The sequence below is a fragment of the Lynx canadensis genome, chromosome C2 (genome assembly GCF_007474595.2).
Source record: "Lynx canadensis isolate LIC74 chromosome C2, mLynCan4.pri.v2, whole genome shotgun sequence".
Classification (NCBI taxonomy): Eukaryota; Metazoa; Chordata; class Mammalia; order Carnivora; family Felidae; genus Lynx; species Lynx canadensis.
The window spans coordinates 27,606,182-27,624,513 of record NC_044311.2 but is presented as its reverse complement, the minus strand read 5'-3'; the positions used below and the strand labels follow the sequence as shown (position 1 = coordinate 27,624,513).

Genomic DNA, 18,332 nt, shown 5'->3' with positions numbered 1-18,332 from the left:
TAAACCAGTTTAACTGCTTACCATACCCCACTCATTCCTTCCCATGATAAAACACAATAAAGACTTCCACCCACACTTTCCTCTCAATCTTTCTGCCTTCTGACTGACCCTAGTGCTTTCCCATGTGGCTCCTGAGTGGCATGACATGCCTCCTACCCTTTGGGGAACTCTGGGTAATAAACTCTTCTTTGAAAGGCAGTTGTCTCTGGTCATCTCCCCTATCTATACAAATCAAATCCCAGGCACATTCAAAACATCCCTGTGCCCAGGGAAGCAGGAGAAAAGATGTGGATGAACCACTTCAGTGGTTGTCTGTCTCCTTAAGGTGCCTGTGATAAGTCTGTTTTGATTCTCCATGAATTGATCTTACAGTTTAGTGCTTAGGGGCCAATATTATTCAACTCGTTCCCAAGTTCTTATTTCCTGGGTACATAGACAATAGTAGGGTGTCCCAACCATCAAGCAAACCATTGCCAAAGGGAGCCAGGAGCAGGCACTATTCAGGGGGCCAAATGAACACCAGCCCTGAAAAAAGTCTGCCAAGAGATGTGTGCCACCTAGAGGTGGTACCTAGAGACATCAACACGAGATCTTGTGGGTCATTCTCTGAGAAGCTGCCCTGAGCATCAGATGAAATCTGAAAATTGAGGGTCAAAAATCACAGTTACTCACTGTCCGGGTTAAAGTGGCCAGATGACAAACTTCATGACTGTGGGTATCGTGTCTGTTTTTCTCATCACTATATCCCTAGCATCTAGTGCATAGTGGCGGCTTTGTTAAATAAAATTTAAAACTTTATTGTTAAATAAATGAATGGATGAATATCACCAAGGGTCAAGAAGCAGAATCATAAGGAAGCAGAAATGAAGGCCAAAAATTGGTATGGCACATGAGAACACTGATAATCATGGTTGGGCAAAAAACAGAGACTATGTTGACTTCCAGCACAGAGGTCCAAAGGATGGACTGTGCAGTCCATTTGCCACCATTTGAGTCCCACCTCCACCTTCTACTAGGTAGGTGATCTTAGCCTCAACTTCCTCCTCCACAAAAATGGCACAGTAGAAATAATAGCTCCACCTTTACAGGGCTGTCCTAAGAACAAAATAAAATTATGGATGTTAAGTCCCTGACTTAGAGTTAGTCATTGCTGATCATGGCATGGCAGGAATCTAATGAATGGGAAACGGCCAGTAAAGGCCTTCTCAGGCAATTGCAATCCTGAAGCAGCCAACCTAGATTACTTGTGGTATTAAGAATGTTACCAGGACTGGAACTTAGACTGGGGAGCAAGAGTGAAGCCTAGTGTGAGACTTTATTAATTCCGAAACAGTGGCGTGCCTTGAAAATATAGTGTTAGCTCTCCCTGGAGGCATGCATGCCCCAAAAGAGGGGAGCAGGGCATGAATAGCTGCAGCCCTCACAGGGCCATCTGAATTAGGCATTGCTTTCTTTCTCTCCTATAAAATCAGAATTGGAGCAATTAAGTATCTGACTCTTGGTTTCAGCTCAGGTCATGATCTCATGGTTTCGTGGGTTTGAGCCCCACGGTAGGCTGATGCAGAGCCTGCTTTGGATTCTCTCTCTCCCTCTCTATCTGTCTCACCCCCAGTTATGCTGTCTCTGTCTCCCTCGAAAATAAATAAACTTAAAAAAAATAAAATCGGGGTGCCTGGGTGGCTCAGTCGGTTAAGCGTCCGACTTCAGCTCAGGTCATGATCTCACAGTTTGTGGGTTTGAGCCCCACATCGGGCTCTGTGCTGACAACTTGGAGCCTGGAGCCTGCTTCGGATTCTGTGTCTCCCTCTTTCTCTGTTCCTCCCCTGCTCTCACTGTGTCTCTCTCTCTCGCTCTCTCTCAAATAAATGCAGATTTTTAAAAAATTAAAAAATATATATTTATAAAAAAATGAAATCAAATCAAAATCAACTGACCCATCTCTTCCCCACAGATGTCTTTCTGCTCTTTCTTCTAGGTTAGCAGTCTAATGCCAAAGACTAAGCTTCCACTCCATAAGGAAATAGATCATGCTGTTACTAAAACGATTTCCTCTCCTCCTCCAATGCAGATCCACAAGATGCATTCTTTCTTGGACTACATCATGGGCGGCTGCCAAATCCAGTTTACAGTAAGTTGTTTCCACATTTGTTCATATTCATGGAGCAAGGTGTGGGGCATGGTGGAGGGTTGTGGGAATGTGGAGACAAAAATTTATTAAAACCCTTGGTCAGCTTTTTTCAGGTCTCATTGCTGAAATATTGTATGATTAATTTTTTTTCTTTTCTTTCTTTCGATATAATTTTTTTAAAAGTGAGTTCATACTTCTGTTTTCTCCAGTGACTATGGCTGTCAGGAAGTCATATCAGAAAAGTCATGCCACTCAACCTCAGGTGGTTTGGGAACCCTCCTCATGCTTCCCATTCTTTCAGTAACTGCATGAGGCATGGGGCAGTGGGCATATTGCCAGATCCCATTACCTGGTGAGTAGGAATTGGAAGGAAGTAAGCCACTCTGGTAAGTCCCACTGACCCAAGGCAGATGCAGCCCAAAGACCAGCACCAACACCATGCCCAAGGGTCAGTGCCACGAGTAAGCCATCCAAATGGTTCATCAGGCAACGAAAAGGTGAATTCCAAAAGATTGGAGAATTAGGCTTTCAAAGTTGAGAAACAGAGTGTCTAGACTCAGTGGGTAGATCAGGGATCGTTTCCTAAATATAATCTGTGAACCCGTAGGATTTATACACTCCAATGATTTGAGTGGGTAGGCTGGGTCTCTTTAAGGTGCCTGGTAGGCCAAGCTTATGAATCCATCTGCCCTTGAATAACTTACTTTCAGTGGCCTAATATTCAAAACCCTCCCAGGTTTGGACAGATGTGACCTCCAGAAAGAGGATCCCAGATGGCAAGGATAGATCTGCTAAAACCTATGGGAAAGCAACACGGCAAACAAGAGAACAACAATCTGAACAGCTTCTGCTCCCCATCTTGCAGATGTGTACTCGTGAAGGTCAGCCCTGTTTAGCTCCCTTGACTGGATCAGTCATGTGAGAAAAGCAAGGCAGATGGGTTTAAATTTTTTGTCCAGGTTTGAGCCCAAGAGAGTAGACAGGACCAGTGTATTTCTGGGACGGGGACAGCAGTACTCAAAGGACTAAAAGGAGCTGCAAGGGGTTGAGAAAAGCGGTAGTTTTATAGACTGACCTCTCCTTAGCTAGAAGCCTATCCTCTAATCTCAGAAGAGTCTGCCTATATCTTCTCTAAACTTGGGGCATGGTTCACTTACTCCTGAATAGGTATGGGTTAATTATAGAATTTGGTCATTTCTTTAGAGTCTAAGGCACACCCACCCAGCCCTCCTGCATGCATACTGGCACGTACAGAAAGTAGCAAACATGTTCATCGTGAGCACACACATCTAACTCCAGCTGTCCTATGGGTTCACTGTCGCACTGATGTATACACATAGAGGTAGAGACGCCAGCAATGTCATATAGGAGAGCTCCTGGAAATAGTGTCCCACAGTCTTAGGCAAAGGAGCAATTCAGGAAACTATTTATAGGTTTTCAAGGGAGAGCACTATTGATTTGGTTTGGAGTCTATAGATTCCATGCACTCGAACAACTCTATTCAACCTTCAGGGGCTTGCTTTGCCCTTGGAGTTGTGCTGCAAAGAACCAGCTCCCATGAACACCAGAAGTTTATCCCCACAGGGTCCCTAGCTCCACAACCTGCGTCCACGTGGCTTGCCTGACCCAGGCTGGCCCTCCCCTCCTTTCTCACCCCTGCTGATCCTCCCTAGCTGAGGAGGTACCACCTTAATGTATGTACCACTACTCAGCTTCAGCTCCTTCTCCCTCCCTTAGCAGTTCAGTCTTCCTGAAACTCTTTGAATTGTCCTTTTATTAAGCTCTCCTGGATCATCCCTTCTGAGTGGGCCATTTGTTTCCCGTTAAGACCCTGGCCAGTACACTTTACAAACAGGGGCTGAGAGAAAGCTTTTGCACTTTCCACAGATGCCTGGTGCTTTTGACTCTACCTTAAGAATGTCAAAAGTGGAGCATCTTCCCCTTCAGGTGCCAGGCTGATGTGTATTAGGTACTTTTATTGAATTACAATGGATCAAACCCTAACCTTAAAGGAGAGGGAAGGATGAGGAAAAACAAGAAACCTGATGAATAAGTGTGATACTAGTTTTGGCTTCAAAAAGCATCCTATGAACTTAAATGTTTACGCATCCATATAGCCTAATGATAAATACCAAAACCTTATTTGGGTTAATATGCATAAACGGGGTATATTTAGGGGAGTATTGGAGAAGTGGTTTGGATTAAGAATTTGAAGGGCAAGGGCGCCCGGGTGGCTCAGTTGGTTGAGTGGCTGACTCTTGATTTTAACTCAGGTCATGATCTCACGGTTTGTGGGATCGAGTCCTGTGTCAGGCTCTACATTGACAATGCGGAACCTGCTTGGATCCTCTCTCTCCCTCTCTCACTGCCCCTCTACCTCACTTGCACTCTCTCTCTCTCAAAATAAATGAATAAAGTTTTTTAAAAAAGAATTTGAAGGGCTTTTAATTTTGAAGTAATATGGTGGATAAGGGAATGTTCAGAAGAATCTTGAGCAGGACATTGAAGCAGCTGGGCACATGCTTTAGGGAACCAAATCTGGGAGTGTTTGGTGGAAGGCATTGAAGGTGGTGAGGAAATTATGAAAGAAACGCAAGCAGAGGGGTGCCTAGGTGGCTCAGTCGGTTAAGCGGCTGACTTCCGCTTTGGCTGAGGTCATGATCTCGCAGTTTGTGTGTTTGGCCCCAGTCCAGCTCTGTACTTACAGCTCGGAGCCTGGAACCTGCTTCGGACTCTGTCTCCCTCTCTCTGTCTCTCTGCTCCTCCCCCACTTGTGCATGCTCTCTCTCTCTCTGTGTGTCTCTCTCTCTCTCTTTCTCTCTCTGTCAAAAATAAACAAATAAACAAAGAGATGAAGCAAGAAGAGATTAACCATCCTGAGGACAAGTAAGAAGAGGCTAAATTAGCAGGACAACAGTAGGAGAGGCACTGTGGAAAGAGAGTCCCATAAGCCTTGGCCTATGATCGATCCAATGAAGAGACAGAAGGCAAGGGAGGATGATGAGTCCAGAGGACTCAGATCTTTTGTGCCTGACTGACAAAGCATGGTGATCCTACTCACGGCAATATGGAAATCGAGAGGAGCCGCCGATGAGATGATGGATTTTATTTTGGACATGATGGAGGTACTTTCAGGCCTCTCAGTGTCGAGATGGCACTTATAAATATGGTCCTAGGTTTCAGGAAAGAAGTAGAAGCTGCACACATATGGGTTTGGATGAGATGGCCAGAGAGAAGAAAACAGAGAAAAGGCGTCTCAGGGAATTATAGAAGATCTCCGTCAGGCAGCAAGGAGAAGAAGGGAAACCCATAGGAGGAGAAATGCCAGAGGAAAAGGTCCAGGATGGGGCAGTAACCCAAATGACCAGAAAGAAAATATTAAAAGATCAAGGGCAATAATCCCATATGCAAGAAGGTGAAGAACAAAAAACCGGGTCATGTGATAAAGAGGCACATATCACCTTTTGAAAGAGCAATTTCAGCAGTATGAGACAGGGAGACCCAGAAGTTAGGGTCTAAACAGAAGGTAAAAGAACTGTTCATTCAAGACGGTTGGCAACAAAAGGCCATATTTCATTCTTTCTCATTGCCAAGTAGTATTCCATTGTGTATATAAACCACAATTTCTTTATCCATTCATCAGATGATGGACATTTAGGCTCTTTCCATAATTTGGCTATTGTTGAAAGCGCTGCTATAACTATATATTTTCACTCTTATGTGGATCCTGAGAAATTTAAGACCATGGGGGAGGGGAAAAAAAGTCAGAGAGGGAGGGAGCCAAACCATAAGAGACTCTTTAAAAACTGAGGATATGCTTCAGATTCTGTGTCTCCCTCTCTCTCTGCCCCTCCCCTGTTCATGCTCTGTCTCTCTCTGTCTCAAAAATAAATAAACGTTAAAAAAAATTTTAAAAAAAATGAGGATAAACTGAGGGTTGATGGGGGGTGGGAGGGAGGGGAAAGTGGGCAATGGGCATTGAGGAGGGCACCTGTTGGGATGAGCACTGGGTGTTGTATGGAAACCACTTTGACAATAAATTTCATATAAAAAAAAAAAGAAGTTTGGCAAGATGGGGCAAGAGAGGAAAAGGAGGATAGCAACTTGAGTATCAAAATAGGGGAGGTTTCAGGCTAGAATCTGACCATAAGCAGAGAAGCCTCAGTGGAGTGAATAAGATTAACAATGCCAAAAAGAGCCCTAGTCAATGATTCTTTTTTGGTCAGCGGCACCACTTGAGAATCTGATACACAATCCATATCCTCTCCCTGGAAAATGCACACACCCGATTTTGCATGCAATTTCAGGAGGTCAAGGGCGCTCTTGAGAACATTCCATCTCCTCATGCAAATCCTCAGGTCATAAGACCTGGAGGGCAACCGTCAGAGGGCAGACTTGGAGGAGGTGGATGGAGGTGGAACAGACTAGAGGGCAGGGGTGGGGGCTGCAGGAGGAGTTCACTGTGTTTGGCACATGGCAAAGCAGCCAAAAATAAAATTAGATAACTAGAATTTCACACACAAAACACAAAATTATAGACAGCACAGAAGAGACAGGCACCATAAGGTGTTTGGAAAGAAAATGGTAGAAGAGTTCACCATTTCCTTTGAAAGTTATTGCTTTCCCAGATGCATAAAGACGCACTTTGTAAAACAGATTTTCAGGGATAAGCTGTATGTAAATTACAGCACTCATTTAGGTGGATTATGATAAAGTCATTTTATTTATTTTTTCTTAAATATGAAATTATTGTCAAATTGGTTTCCATACAACACCCAGTGCTCATCCCAACAGGTGCCCTCCTCAAGGTCAATCACCCACTTTCCCCTCCCTCCCTCCCCATCAACTCTCAGTTTATTCTCAGTTTTTAAGAGTCTCTTATGGTTTGGCTCCCTCCCTCTCTAACTTTTTTTTTCCTTCCCCTCCGCCTTGGTCTTCTGTTAAGTTTCTCAGGATCCTCACAGGAGTGAAAACATATGGTATCTGTCTTTCTCTGTATGACTTATTTCACTTAGCATAACACTCTCCAGTTCCATCCACGTTGCTACAAAAGGCCATATTTCATTGTTTCTCATTGCCACGTAGTATTCCATTGTGTATATAAACCACAATTTCTTTATCCATTCATCAGTTGATAGACATTTAGGCTCTTTCCATAATTTGGCTATTGTTGAAAGTGCTGCTATAAACATTGGGGTACAAGTGCCCTATGATAAAGTCATTTTAAATGATTATAATGATTGATGATAACATAGGGACATGTTTATGACATAACATTAAGTGAAAAAAAGGAATGTAAAGCAGAGCCACCCTATGGTTACAACCAGGTAAAATGTTTATATATTTATATATATGTAGAGAGAGAGATAAAATCTAGAAAGGAAAAGAAAAACAAAACATAACTTGCTTGCCAGTTCCTCCTTGAGGAACGAGGATTGTCCTTGGCGGTATCCTTGACCTCCCTAAATTGTGTGCAGAATTAGGTATGTGCATTTTGGGGAGACTGGATATAAATCTTGTATCAGATTCTCAAGTGGTCCAGGTGACCCTCAAAAATGTATTTTTTCAGGGGCACCTGGGTGGCGCAGTCGGTTAAGCGTCCGACTTCAGCCAGGTCACGATCTCGCGGTCCGTGAGTTCGAGCCCCGCGTCGGGCTCTGTGCTGACTGCTCAGAGCCTGGAGCCTGTTTCTGATTCTGTGTCTCCCTCTCTCTCTACCCCTCCCCCATTCATGCTCTGTCTCTCTCTGTCCCAAAAATAAATAAACGTTGAAAAAATTTTTTAAAAAAAATGTATTTTTTCATATTTTCAGATGGCCATTTTTATTATTTCTAATTTTTTAACATTAAGGATGATGTTGCTTTCCTTTATCTCTGATTTTGTAGTCTACATTTGGCAATATAATATTGCTATAATAAGCTGAAAGTGGCTCCTCCCATATTAACCTTCAGCCTAAAGAAAAAGAACATGTATTACAAGGTGGCCAGCTATTCCTATTTCTCAGGAAATCTTTCCAACACTAACACATGTCCACACTGTGTCCCAGTTTAAGTTTTACATCTTTATCCCAGACTAAACACTGGTAGACTCTGGTATAGACCTCTGAGAAAAGAGGATGAGCCCTGGGTTGAAGAGGGGAATGCTTTGCGGTCTGCAGGAAATGAACGGAGTGACCTCAGGAGTCCTTTCCATCAGGTCTAGGTTCCTATTTCTTTGCCCACAGTGGCGCTTTGAGGAGGTAGAAAAGCACAAGAGTTTAATCTGTCAATTAAGAAATGGTTCAGACTGAACGGTATCTCCACCTACAAGGCTTATTGTTACAGATCCAAATTGTATACAAATATAAAACAAACAAGCAAAAAACAAATCTCTTGCCCCAGCAGACGATATGGCAAAGGTTGACTGCACGTTGATTGCAGAGAGATTAGGCAACTAACCAGAGGTTGGTTCCCAGCAGCTTCGCTTAGAAAACACCCAAGAGGGGGCGCCTGGGTGGCTCAGTTGGTTAAGCGTCCGACTTTGGCTCAGGTCACGATCTCACGATCCGTGAGTTCGAGCCTCGCGTCGGGCTCTGGGCTGATGGCTCAGAGCCTGGAGCCTGCTTCCGATTCTGTGTCTCCCTCTCTCTAACCCTCCCCCATTCATGCTCTGTCTCTCTCTGTCTCAAAAAATAAATAAACGTTAAAAAAAAAAAAAAAAGAAAACACCCAAGAGGTTTCAAATGGCTTGTTTGTCACAGGCAGAGAAGGGAATCTGAGGAGTGGGCTTGTTTTGTGTAGAAGCTAAAAATGTCCAATGATAGATGCTCATCACTGGCTTCCAGCCTTTTCCAGGAAGCAGCTCTGCACTGGGGACTTGGTGGCAATGGAGGGAAAATTTCACATTCCTACTTTACAAGGTCTTGCAAAGCTGCTCCACAGCTCTGCTTAATGATGAGCGAGGCCTCCTGGGCAGAAAGAGCAACGGGCGGGTGCCTATTCTTGGACCGCCTGCTGGGAAGATTGGAGCACATACCAGAACCACAGGCTTTCGTAAATGCTTCATATCAGAAAATGAAAACGTAGCCGCTCTGCAAGCTCACCAGCATTCAGGAAGCAGGCGTCAGCAGCCACCTCCACAAACTGGCATTTTTCAGTCATTTCCTTGCTTTTATTTCTCAACTTAATCCCGTCTTTCACTGCCTCCCTGTTGCTTTTTAAAATAAATCTAACCTTTCACTCTGTTCTCCTTCCACTAATGCTAACTTAAAGAGCACAGAGAATTCTTGGTAGAAGGCCACCTCCTGAAGATATTTTATCTCCAGCTTCATCAGGGCGACTTTAGAAACCATCACTTGCCAGGGAAACAAATCTTTCAGCTGCTGTGTACTTAAGACTGTCCATTGCTTTCTAGTCAATGATAAAATATTTCTGTTATGAGGAATGGGAACTATAGAAAGGGTGGGTGGTAAGGATCATTGATTTATTTCCTTTTTCACCATTTAATTTTTAAGTTCATACCTTTTCCAAAGCTCTATCAGAGTCTCCAGAGCTAGAATGGCCTCTGTGGTTGTCACAGATACTGGGGCCATCCCCATGGGAAAAGTGGAGCCCTGCCCCCACCTCCTGCAAAGGTCTGCCTACAGAAAAAAAAATAAAATTTCCATCAGGCTTGTTTGTATGTCTAAACAGCACCACCAAGAGCAGGCAGCCCACAACCAACCTTCTAACAGTGATCTTTAGGTGGTTCCATTTTCCTCTAGATGTCGTTTCCATTTCCAAAGAAATGTGGCTACTCCCTTTCTCTAACTGGCATCAGTCGGTCACCAAATCATGTTCATTTTCTATCCTTAATATCTCTGGTCACAATCCCCTTCTCACCATCACCTCTGCCCCACACTAGCTTGTTAGGCATAACAGAATTATTCCAAGCCCGGGGATGAAGAGTTGATAGAAATGAAATGACAAAATAGGGCCAGAATGAAGAAGCAGGAGAGTAGAGAGGCGCCTACAATGCAAAATTTAAAAAGAGGCAATCACTCTCAAGATTGTGCAAATGTAGGGTCAGCTGGGAATGAAGTCCTTCTTGAATTGACACTCTCGTCACCAGTCTTACCTTCCCTTGGTCCCAACCCTATGATGTGTGGCTTTATTTTAAAGTGTACTGTTGCCAAAATCTGTGTATGTTCACCCAGACATTATACACACTTCTTCCCATAACACAACATACCCATTCGGGTGTTATATCTGGGCTTGCATGCTGCCACTTGGTGCCTGCATACTTGGAGGATCTTGCCCATGCCTGGGGAGGATAAGAGGGACATTTAAGTTTCTTGAGCTGTCATTTTTCTTTATGGATGTTTTCTCCCTCTGGTGTTTATATGACCTGATTTTACTCTCTGGTTTTAGATCAAGACACCAGCATGTTTTTCTCATTATGGAATACCCTTGACACTCAGGTAATCAACACACAGGACAATTTTCAACTGCAGCCTCAAGAAGCATAGGTAAAGGATTGTGGTGATCCTTGATGAAGAACATCATAAACACACGCGCGCGCACACACACACACACACACACACACACACATTAATTGCCCTATTTCTACATTTTACAACTGTTTTGATTATAAACAGCTGTTCATTCAAGGCCATTCTCTCCTAAATTACTCTAGCTGCCTTGTAGCTAGTGTCCCTACTTCCAGGCTAAATCCTCTCCATTCTTTATAGTCATAAACATACCCATGTGACAACTCGGCATGTTAGCCACAGCCTTATGTTTTCTTTGGGGTATATAGTGGCATAATGGAGGAAAAGCCTTTGGAACCGTATAGACTGGGGTTTGAACCCAGCTCCATCACCAGGAAATTTCATCACCTGTGGGCCTCAGGGTCTTCATCAATGAAAAGGAATAACAATCTCTGCCTTCCAGAGTTCTTTGATGAAAATAAAATAACATAATACCTGGAAAGCAGATAGCGCGGTGTCTGACACAGAGTAGGGTTTTAACGAGAGCTAGTCCTCTCCCCTTTGTTATCTAAAGTAAGAGCATCTCAGGGGTAGGAAAGCACCTTGCAGTTTTTCTCCATGTGACCTTTCCTTTTGAAACATTATTAGTATTAGCATCTTATCAGCTGGTACTCCCTTGTTGAAAACATCTGGTTGTTCCAAAAATAGAATTTGCATCCTGCTTAAATTTCTTTTCAACATAATCCTGGGAGAGGTGAAGAAGAAAAGGGGAAACAAAATCGGTGATGATAAGAAATAACTTCATGAAAAAAAAAGGGGGGGGAGTGTAAGTGAACTCCTGGTAGCCTATTGCTATTCTTCTTCTAGTCATGTGGATTGGATTGCAGCATTACAGTATAAGGTGTGGCTGACATTTTCCCCTGTCAACCTTACTCTTATAGGCTGATCTCTCAGAAGCAGAAACAGAACACAAAGCACCTTTTCTCTGTCCTTCCAGAAATAACATCCACCCTAAATAAACCCAATGGGATATTCCAATTATTTGTCATAATGGAATGTTGTCAAATAATATGCATGTAGCATTTCCCATCTGCAAGATTATAAGAGAAAATAAAGCCTCTCTGTCATTAGTAAGTGGATTCAGCTGAGCCCTGAAGAGAACGGGAAGACACAACAGGAACATCTCTGTCTTTTACTACAACTCCTTTTGTTTAATTCCCCATCCTTTCTCTCTACCCCCCACCAAGCTAAAGTTTTTTTTTGTTTGTTGGTTGGTTGGTTGGTTGGTTGGTTGGTTGGTTGGTTGGTTTGGTTTTTTTGAGAGGTGTTTGCTGGGCTAACTTTTATTTAAATGGTAATGATGCTAGAAACCAGAAGAAATGTTTCTTCTCAGTTTAGCACTCTCCAGGCTTGAGCCTTTTGTTGTTTGTTGATGTTAAGAGTGTTAAGTGGGTCAACTTTTATTTAGATAATGATGCCAGGGGTCAGAAAAAATCTCAGAAGTTCAAAGATAATATCTCCTTGGTGACAAGGCAGAGGATTCCCTTTTCTGCTTCCCACCGACTATGCCATAGCATTCAGCTTCTTCTCTGGTATAGGCAGAACTTCTCACTGAATGCCTCACTCAAAGCTGCCTCTTGCAAAAATTCATTATAACCACTTCAACACGTCTCTCTGCAACTGGCTGCACACGAAAGTATGACAATGGCGTTCTTCTATAGACCACATCTTTAACCCAGAATGTAGTTTTAAGGGATTTTACCTCTGCCTCACAAACAGAATTGTCCTGCCTGAAGAGCACAGGACTCTCTTCTTAGTGAATTATGAACTGAGGGGCAGACATTCCATCCTTCCTCTTGCTGCCTGGCAATGTGGATCAGCAGTGGCTGGGCTTTCTGACCTCCGTGTCAATCTCAAGTTCTGTTTTGGGATTGGGGGAGAGGAAAATGGAAGACTACAGAAATGGCCTCAACCAGATTAATAACTTCTCTCACTTTCCTTCTTGGCAGGGTACGCGATGTGCTGCTTTTCCCATCCCTGGCCATGTCTTTTCTGTGGCTGATCACAATTCCTACCAGAGCATTCACTTTAAACCTACCCATTCTCCTATTTTCTCTTCCAGGTAGCTATAGATTTCACTGCCTCAAATGGGGACCCCAGGAACAGCTGTTCCCTGCACTACATCCACCTTACCAACCCAACGAGTACCTGAAAGCCTTGGTGGCTGTGGGCGAGATTTGCCAAGACTATGACAGGTACAAGACCTCCGGTCGTCCCAGGTCTTATCATCTCTCTGTGGGTTCTGATGGTCCCTGGATGATCCTTGGCAGGAAAACAGACGTGCAGTCAGCAGTTACCCGTACTGGGCTCATGAAGCCACAGAATAGAACCTTGACCCCAAATTTTATCCTCTCCACACCTAGAGAAGCTGAGTTCGTGCCATGCTCACCTGGGTCACCAAAACCAAAATATCCTTTCTCAGCTTTCTTATGTGGCTTGCAAAACTACTTTCTATCTTGTGAAGTTTCGGAATGGGTCTTGCTACTCAAAGTTTGGGCCGTGGACTAAGCAGCATAGCACCACCTGGGAACTTAGAATCCCGAGCCCCACTCCAGACCTATTGAATCAGAGTCTGCATGTTAACAAGATTCCCAGATGATTTGTGTGCACTTTGGAGTTTGAGAAGCACTGGTTTATTGGACATTTTTGAATCTAACCCTCACATTATACCTTATGTTGTAGGTATTGTTTAACAGAAGAGGAAAGAAAGCTGGGCAGGGAGGTTAAGCTGTGCACTGTCACTCAGCCTGAGGCAGGATTTGAACTGAGATCTATTTCCTCCTACCATTTAAGCTCCTAATCACTGTGTTTCACTGACTTCAGAGCTATTGGTAACATTAGTAGAGGGTGTGTGTCTGCCCACGTGCACATGTGTGTGCCCATCCACAGAAGTGTGTGTTATGTGTGTGTTTGTATGTGTGTATATAGATAACATGATTTTGAGATCAGATTGGTACTACAGTTATTTTTCCTTGATGGTAAATATTGACCTTTCCCACCAAGAGAATTGTGATTTACATAAATTACATTAAACTGAATTTACTTTGCCTTTCCAGTATTTCCAGGTTGAGATGAAGTTGTTCACATGTTCAAGAAGGTTCTTTGAGGTAGAACGAATATAAATATAAATATGGATACATCTCAGTTGAGTCATTAGTGTGTTTGTAAAACAAGGCTAGTTAGTAGTAAGAAGCAATAAAGTGAGCCTTTAAATCAGGAAAATAAAGAAAGTGACTCTGTCCTCTAGTTTCAGAGAAATTTTATGGGACAGCATGATTTCTTTCTTCTAGTGTCATAACCAGTAGTAGGTATATTAAAAACCCCTTGCCCCAGGCACCAGAGGGGATGAGACAATCTAGTGACCAGAATGTGCAGAGAAACCACAGGAGAGGGATAGGAAAAATCTCATCTGTGTCCTCCTGCTGGTGAATCTCTGCATTCGGCTTGGTTATTTTCAATAACTCAACTGGGTGTGAGGGCAGTTGGGGAATGAATAACAGATCCAGTACAATCACACAGCCTTAAACACTCAGGCCTTTGCTGACACTTGCCCTCTTATACAGTTAGAACAGAGGGCAATAGCATTTAAATTACTTTGTTAAAGTGATACTTCTTATACTTAACCGAGGTATCGACTGTGAAGACAACTTGAATTTCAGCTCTGATTTCTTTTGGCCCAAATACAGGGAGTATTCCTAGAGAGGGTATATATCATATGGAGAGTTCTACCAAGGAGAGAGAAAATTGACAAATTGCCTCCCCACTGCCAGAAACTTCTCCAGCCATACCCAAGATACCAAAACAGTCATTTTTCCTAACATGCACATGAATGATTTAGTGCATGATTTAGTATACATAAGAGGCAAGAAAGAAGGGAGAGGATGTATCTTCAGGATTCTTACTAATTTTAAATCATGAAATGCTCATAAAAGAGATAAAGTAGGTAAAGCACTCGATACAATACTATAAATACATGCTGCTTAATAATAAAATTGACTCAGACTCTAGGGGAGAAGGCAGTATAATAACGAATTCCAAAGAGAAAATTGGTGGTTTGACCAGAAACTAAGATGCCAATGCCCAGAGCCTTGGCTACGGTCCTGCAGCAGATTTACAGGATGATCTGGAACAAACCGCTGAACTTCCTGTTTCCTGGTTACTTCACATGCAGGATGCAGATACAATCCAAGTGACCCATACATCTTTTAGAGCTATATATCCTCTATAATATAAAAGCCAGGCAAAGCCTGGAGAGCATTTAGTATTCATTCAAAATACAGATTCAACATAAAAGTAAGGTATTATACCTTAGGGGTTACATAAAGAATTACTGTAAATGATTCTTTTTAAAATTTTAAAAGGAAAATAATGAAGTTATCAGCCCATCTGACCAGGAAAATCAGGTTTCCGCAGTTCAGTGGAACTATACATGTATACATATATGTATATGTATATATGTACATGTATACACATATACGTATACATGTACATATTACATATACGTATACATATAAAGAAGGCAGCTCAGCATTAAAAGGGGCAAATGCCTAAGGAAGAAAAGAACTGAAAAGCCCAGGCGCTCTTTTGAGAGACTCCCTGGAAGAATGTAATGCAAGCCGCTCACTTGAAAACTGACAAGGTTCTGCAGTTTCTCCTTTGCGTGGTGGATAGACAATAGACAGGCAGAGTCAGGAAATTTCAAGTTGGGGCTTTGGAATTAATTTTTCTCACATCAAAGTCACTGAGGTTGATGTTCAAAAGAAACACTTGAATAAAAACTGACAGAAGGCGTCGTTCCCCCTCCTGCAGAGACAGAGAGGTTTTTAATCCCCATGAGCCTTAGAAATTGCTCCCAGCCTCTGACAGCCAAGGGTTTTCTTTCTGCCTTGTACAGTCATTGCTAAGGGGTCATTACGAGGTGATCAATGAAGTGAACAGCTTGGGAGACACATAAAGCCCTTCTTAGGGTGCCTTGAAGGGGAAGCTTCTCCACAAATTTCTGGTCCTAAGGCCAGAAGACAGTCCTGCCAGCTCACTCTGTCTCTATGCCTCTGAAAGAGAGAACACTGCCCATTCCTCCCCTTTGAGTCGCCAAGCATGCACACATGTATGTGTGTACACCCACACCCACACCCACACCCACACCCACACACACACACACACACACACACACATAAGCTCATATATTCCCTGTTGGTTGTAGCACTTGTCCAGCTCCTATGAACATCCTGGTCAGGCTGCTCAAGACCAAGTGACATCCATTCTGTGAGCCCAGAGGTATGGATCTCTGACCACCTGGAATGCCCTCCAATAAAAGGCTGGTCTGTCTGCTATCGATAGAGTATAGATACTGAATACGGTGCTTGGAAGCACAGACTGCCATTTTATGGATGCGACCACCCCAGCATAAGGTGGAGGTTTCAGCACCTGAGGCAGGAGTCTTCCTCCATGGTGTGCTAGGAGGCAAAGTTAGAACTGATACCCAATCTGACAGGTACTGGGTTTAGAATCCAAAGATAGGTTCATGTCACTGTTCTACCTTTTCTACTCTACCAAACCAGTCAGTGGTTCTCAGCCTTGGCTGCACATTGGAATCATTCGGGCAGTCTTAAAATATGCTGATACCTGGGCCCCCTCCAGAGGTTTATCAGTCTGCTGTACATCCTGTGGAATCGGGATTTTAATTCTAGTGGGCGTCCCAGTTGAGACCCAGCGTTAAATCGGGAGAGAATGGGTCAGATGGAATGGCTAGGACCAAGCAGCACCCTACTGGCTGCCAGGTACCTCACATGGTGTTGTAAGGACAGAGATAATTAACAAAGCATAATTTCCCCCCAGCTGGTTCACAGTCTCAGGGAAGAAAAGGGCTTGTAAATAAATTGCAGCCCACTGGGTCAGGGCAGCTGACTGTAGACGAGGACTGCATAAAAAGAGAACGATTGACTTCTTCTCCTTTTTGGGAGAAGAGGTAGTCAAGGAAGGCCTTCTGAGGATGGTAAGTTCTGGGAATTCAGTTGTTATTAGAACATGAATGGACTTATCTTGATTATTCTGAATCGTTAGACCCAACACCTCCTACAAAGGGCAGAGTCAACAGGAGTGGTAGAAAGAGCATGGGTCCCAGCGACAAATAGACCCTGGGTTCAGACCCCAGCTCAGCTACCTCTGTTCTGAGGTTTACATTCCATGTGCCTTGGTGTCATTGATTTCAAGTGGAAGTTTTCATCTAACTTTCCTTGAGGAGCAGTTGTAAGCGTTAGATGTACAGTGGCTAGCTACACATGTTCGGCCTGTTATACTCAGTAAATGATAGAGGCTAGTATCTTTGACACTCTTAATTAGGTTAAAAATAAACTGAACACAAAAGGAAAAAGGATTATGGTGGACATTTTGGACCAATGACCTTTAATTTTTGGTTTTGAGCATGTACCCCTAAAAATGATTTTATAAAAATGTGTAACCTCACACATTTAAACATTTACATTGACATCTAATGTTTTCCATTATGAGTTTAAATAATGGCAAAGAATGGAAATTCTAGTGTATTGTAAATATGAACATTTAAAATAAAACTCTTACATAACTCTTGTGAATGCATCCAGTAGAATGTAAATGCCATAGCTATATGATCCATCATCCATTTTAAAAATGCATGAACAAGCTCTTTAGTTGGAGTTGAGAATTTAATTATTTCTTTTTTCATGAACTTGTATTTCACTCCCCTCCCCCATAGAATTTCATCCTAATGTATCATTAAAATTTGGGTTCAAAATTCTTTATTGGTCACTGTATCATACGTTTCTATAATAAAAATACAAATATAAATTTAAAATATCTAGTTTCTAAAATGTTCTGTGTTGAAAAGGTTTAAAGTATTTTTAAAAATCTTCTGTTGAGTTTTTATTACAATCATTATTAGTGCATAATTGACCAAAAGAACAAATGTATTGGAAATTTCAGTATTTAATTATTGCCCATAAAAAATGAAAACTTTTTTTTTTAAATGAAAACTTTCAATGAAACAAATAGTGAGGGGTTTTCCCTAATTAGTTTACAATTTGTAGATGAATGCTATCCATTACTAAAACGGAAGAGTCTACTTTCAATCCTATTCCAATTTTTTACCAATATAAATAGGAAGAAACCTGCTCTTATAAATAAGTACATGGTAATGGAAAGAGTTTGACTAGCATTTTTACTCATTTCTTTCAACTCTAAGTTATACATGAAAAAAATCACATAATGGTTTATCACCACAATGTATTTTTAATGATCTACCAGCTGAGATAAGCACTTTCTACAACTTTTAAAGCAAAAATTGGCAACTGCCCGACTTGCAAAAGGATTTGTTTCCTCATTCCCTTATTTTCGCTACAGAGTTTTTACACTAAGGAACAATGCACCATTGTGGTTAAGATTCATATGGGTAAGGAGAAGGATAATTGTGAAAGGGAAGGTGTGAATGGAGAGCAGGTCTTTCTATTACACCTGTTCCCAGAAGATCAATTTCAGCAGAGACTACATAGGAGCAGAGGAACTGAATACTGATTCCTTAAAAAATAAATAAATAAAATCATGCCCTACTATCCCCAGAAGGGCATTGCATTTCCATGTACCCCAGTGTTAAGACCACTGCCTTAGAGAACAGTCTTAATTAAGTGTCTAGGTGTTCTGAAATGCCAGTTTGCCTTGAGTCAG

The 18,332-nt window shown here is 42.4% G+C and overlaps 1 protein-coding gene across 1 annotated transcript in view; it reads left to right on the top strand.

The window, feature by feature from the left end:
• CPNE4 (copine 4) overlaps positions 1-18,332 on the top strand; it is a 495,352-nt gene that overhangs the window by 455,790 nt on the left and 21,230 nt on the right. The window contains 3 exon segments of the mRNA XM_032594671.1: positions 2,069-2,128; positions 12,697-12,757; positions 12,760-12,829. Coding sequence (XP_032450562.1) covers positions 2,069-2,128; positions 12,697-12,757; positions 12,760-12,829 — 191 coding nt within the window.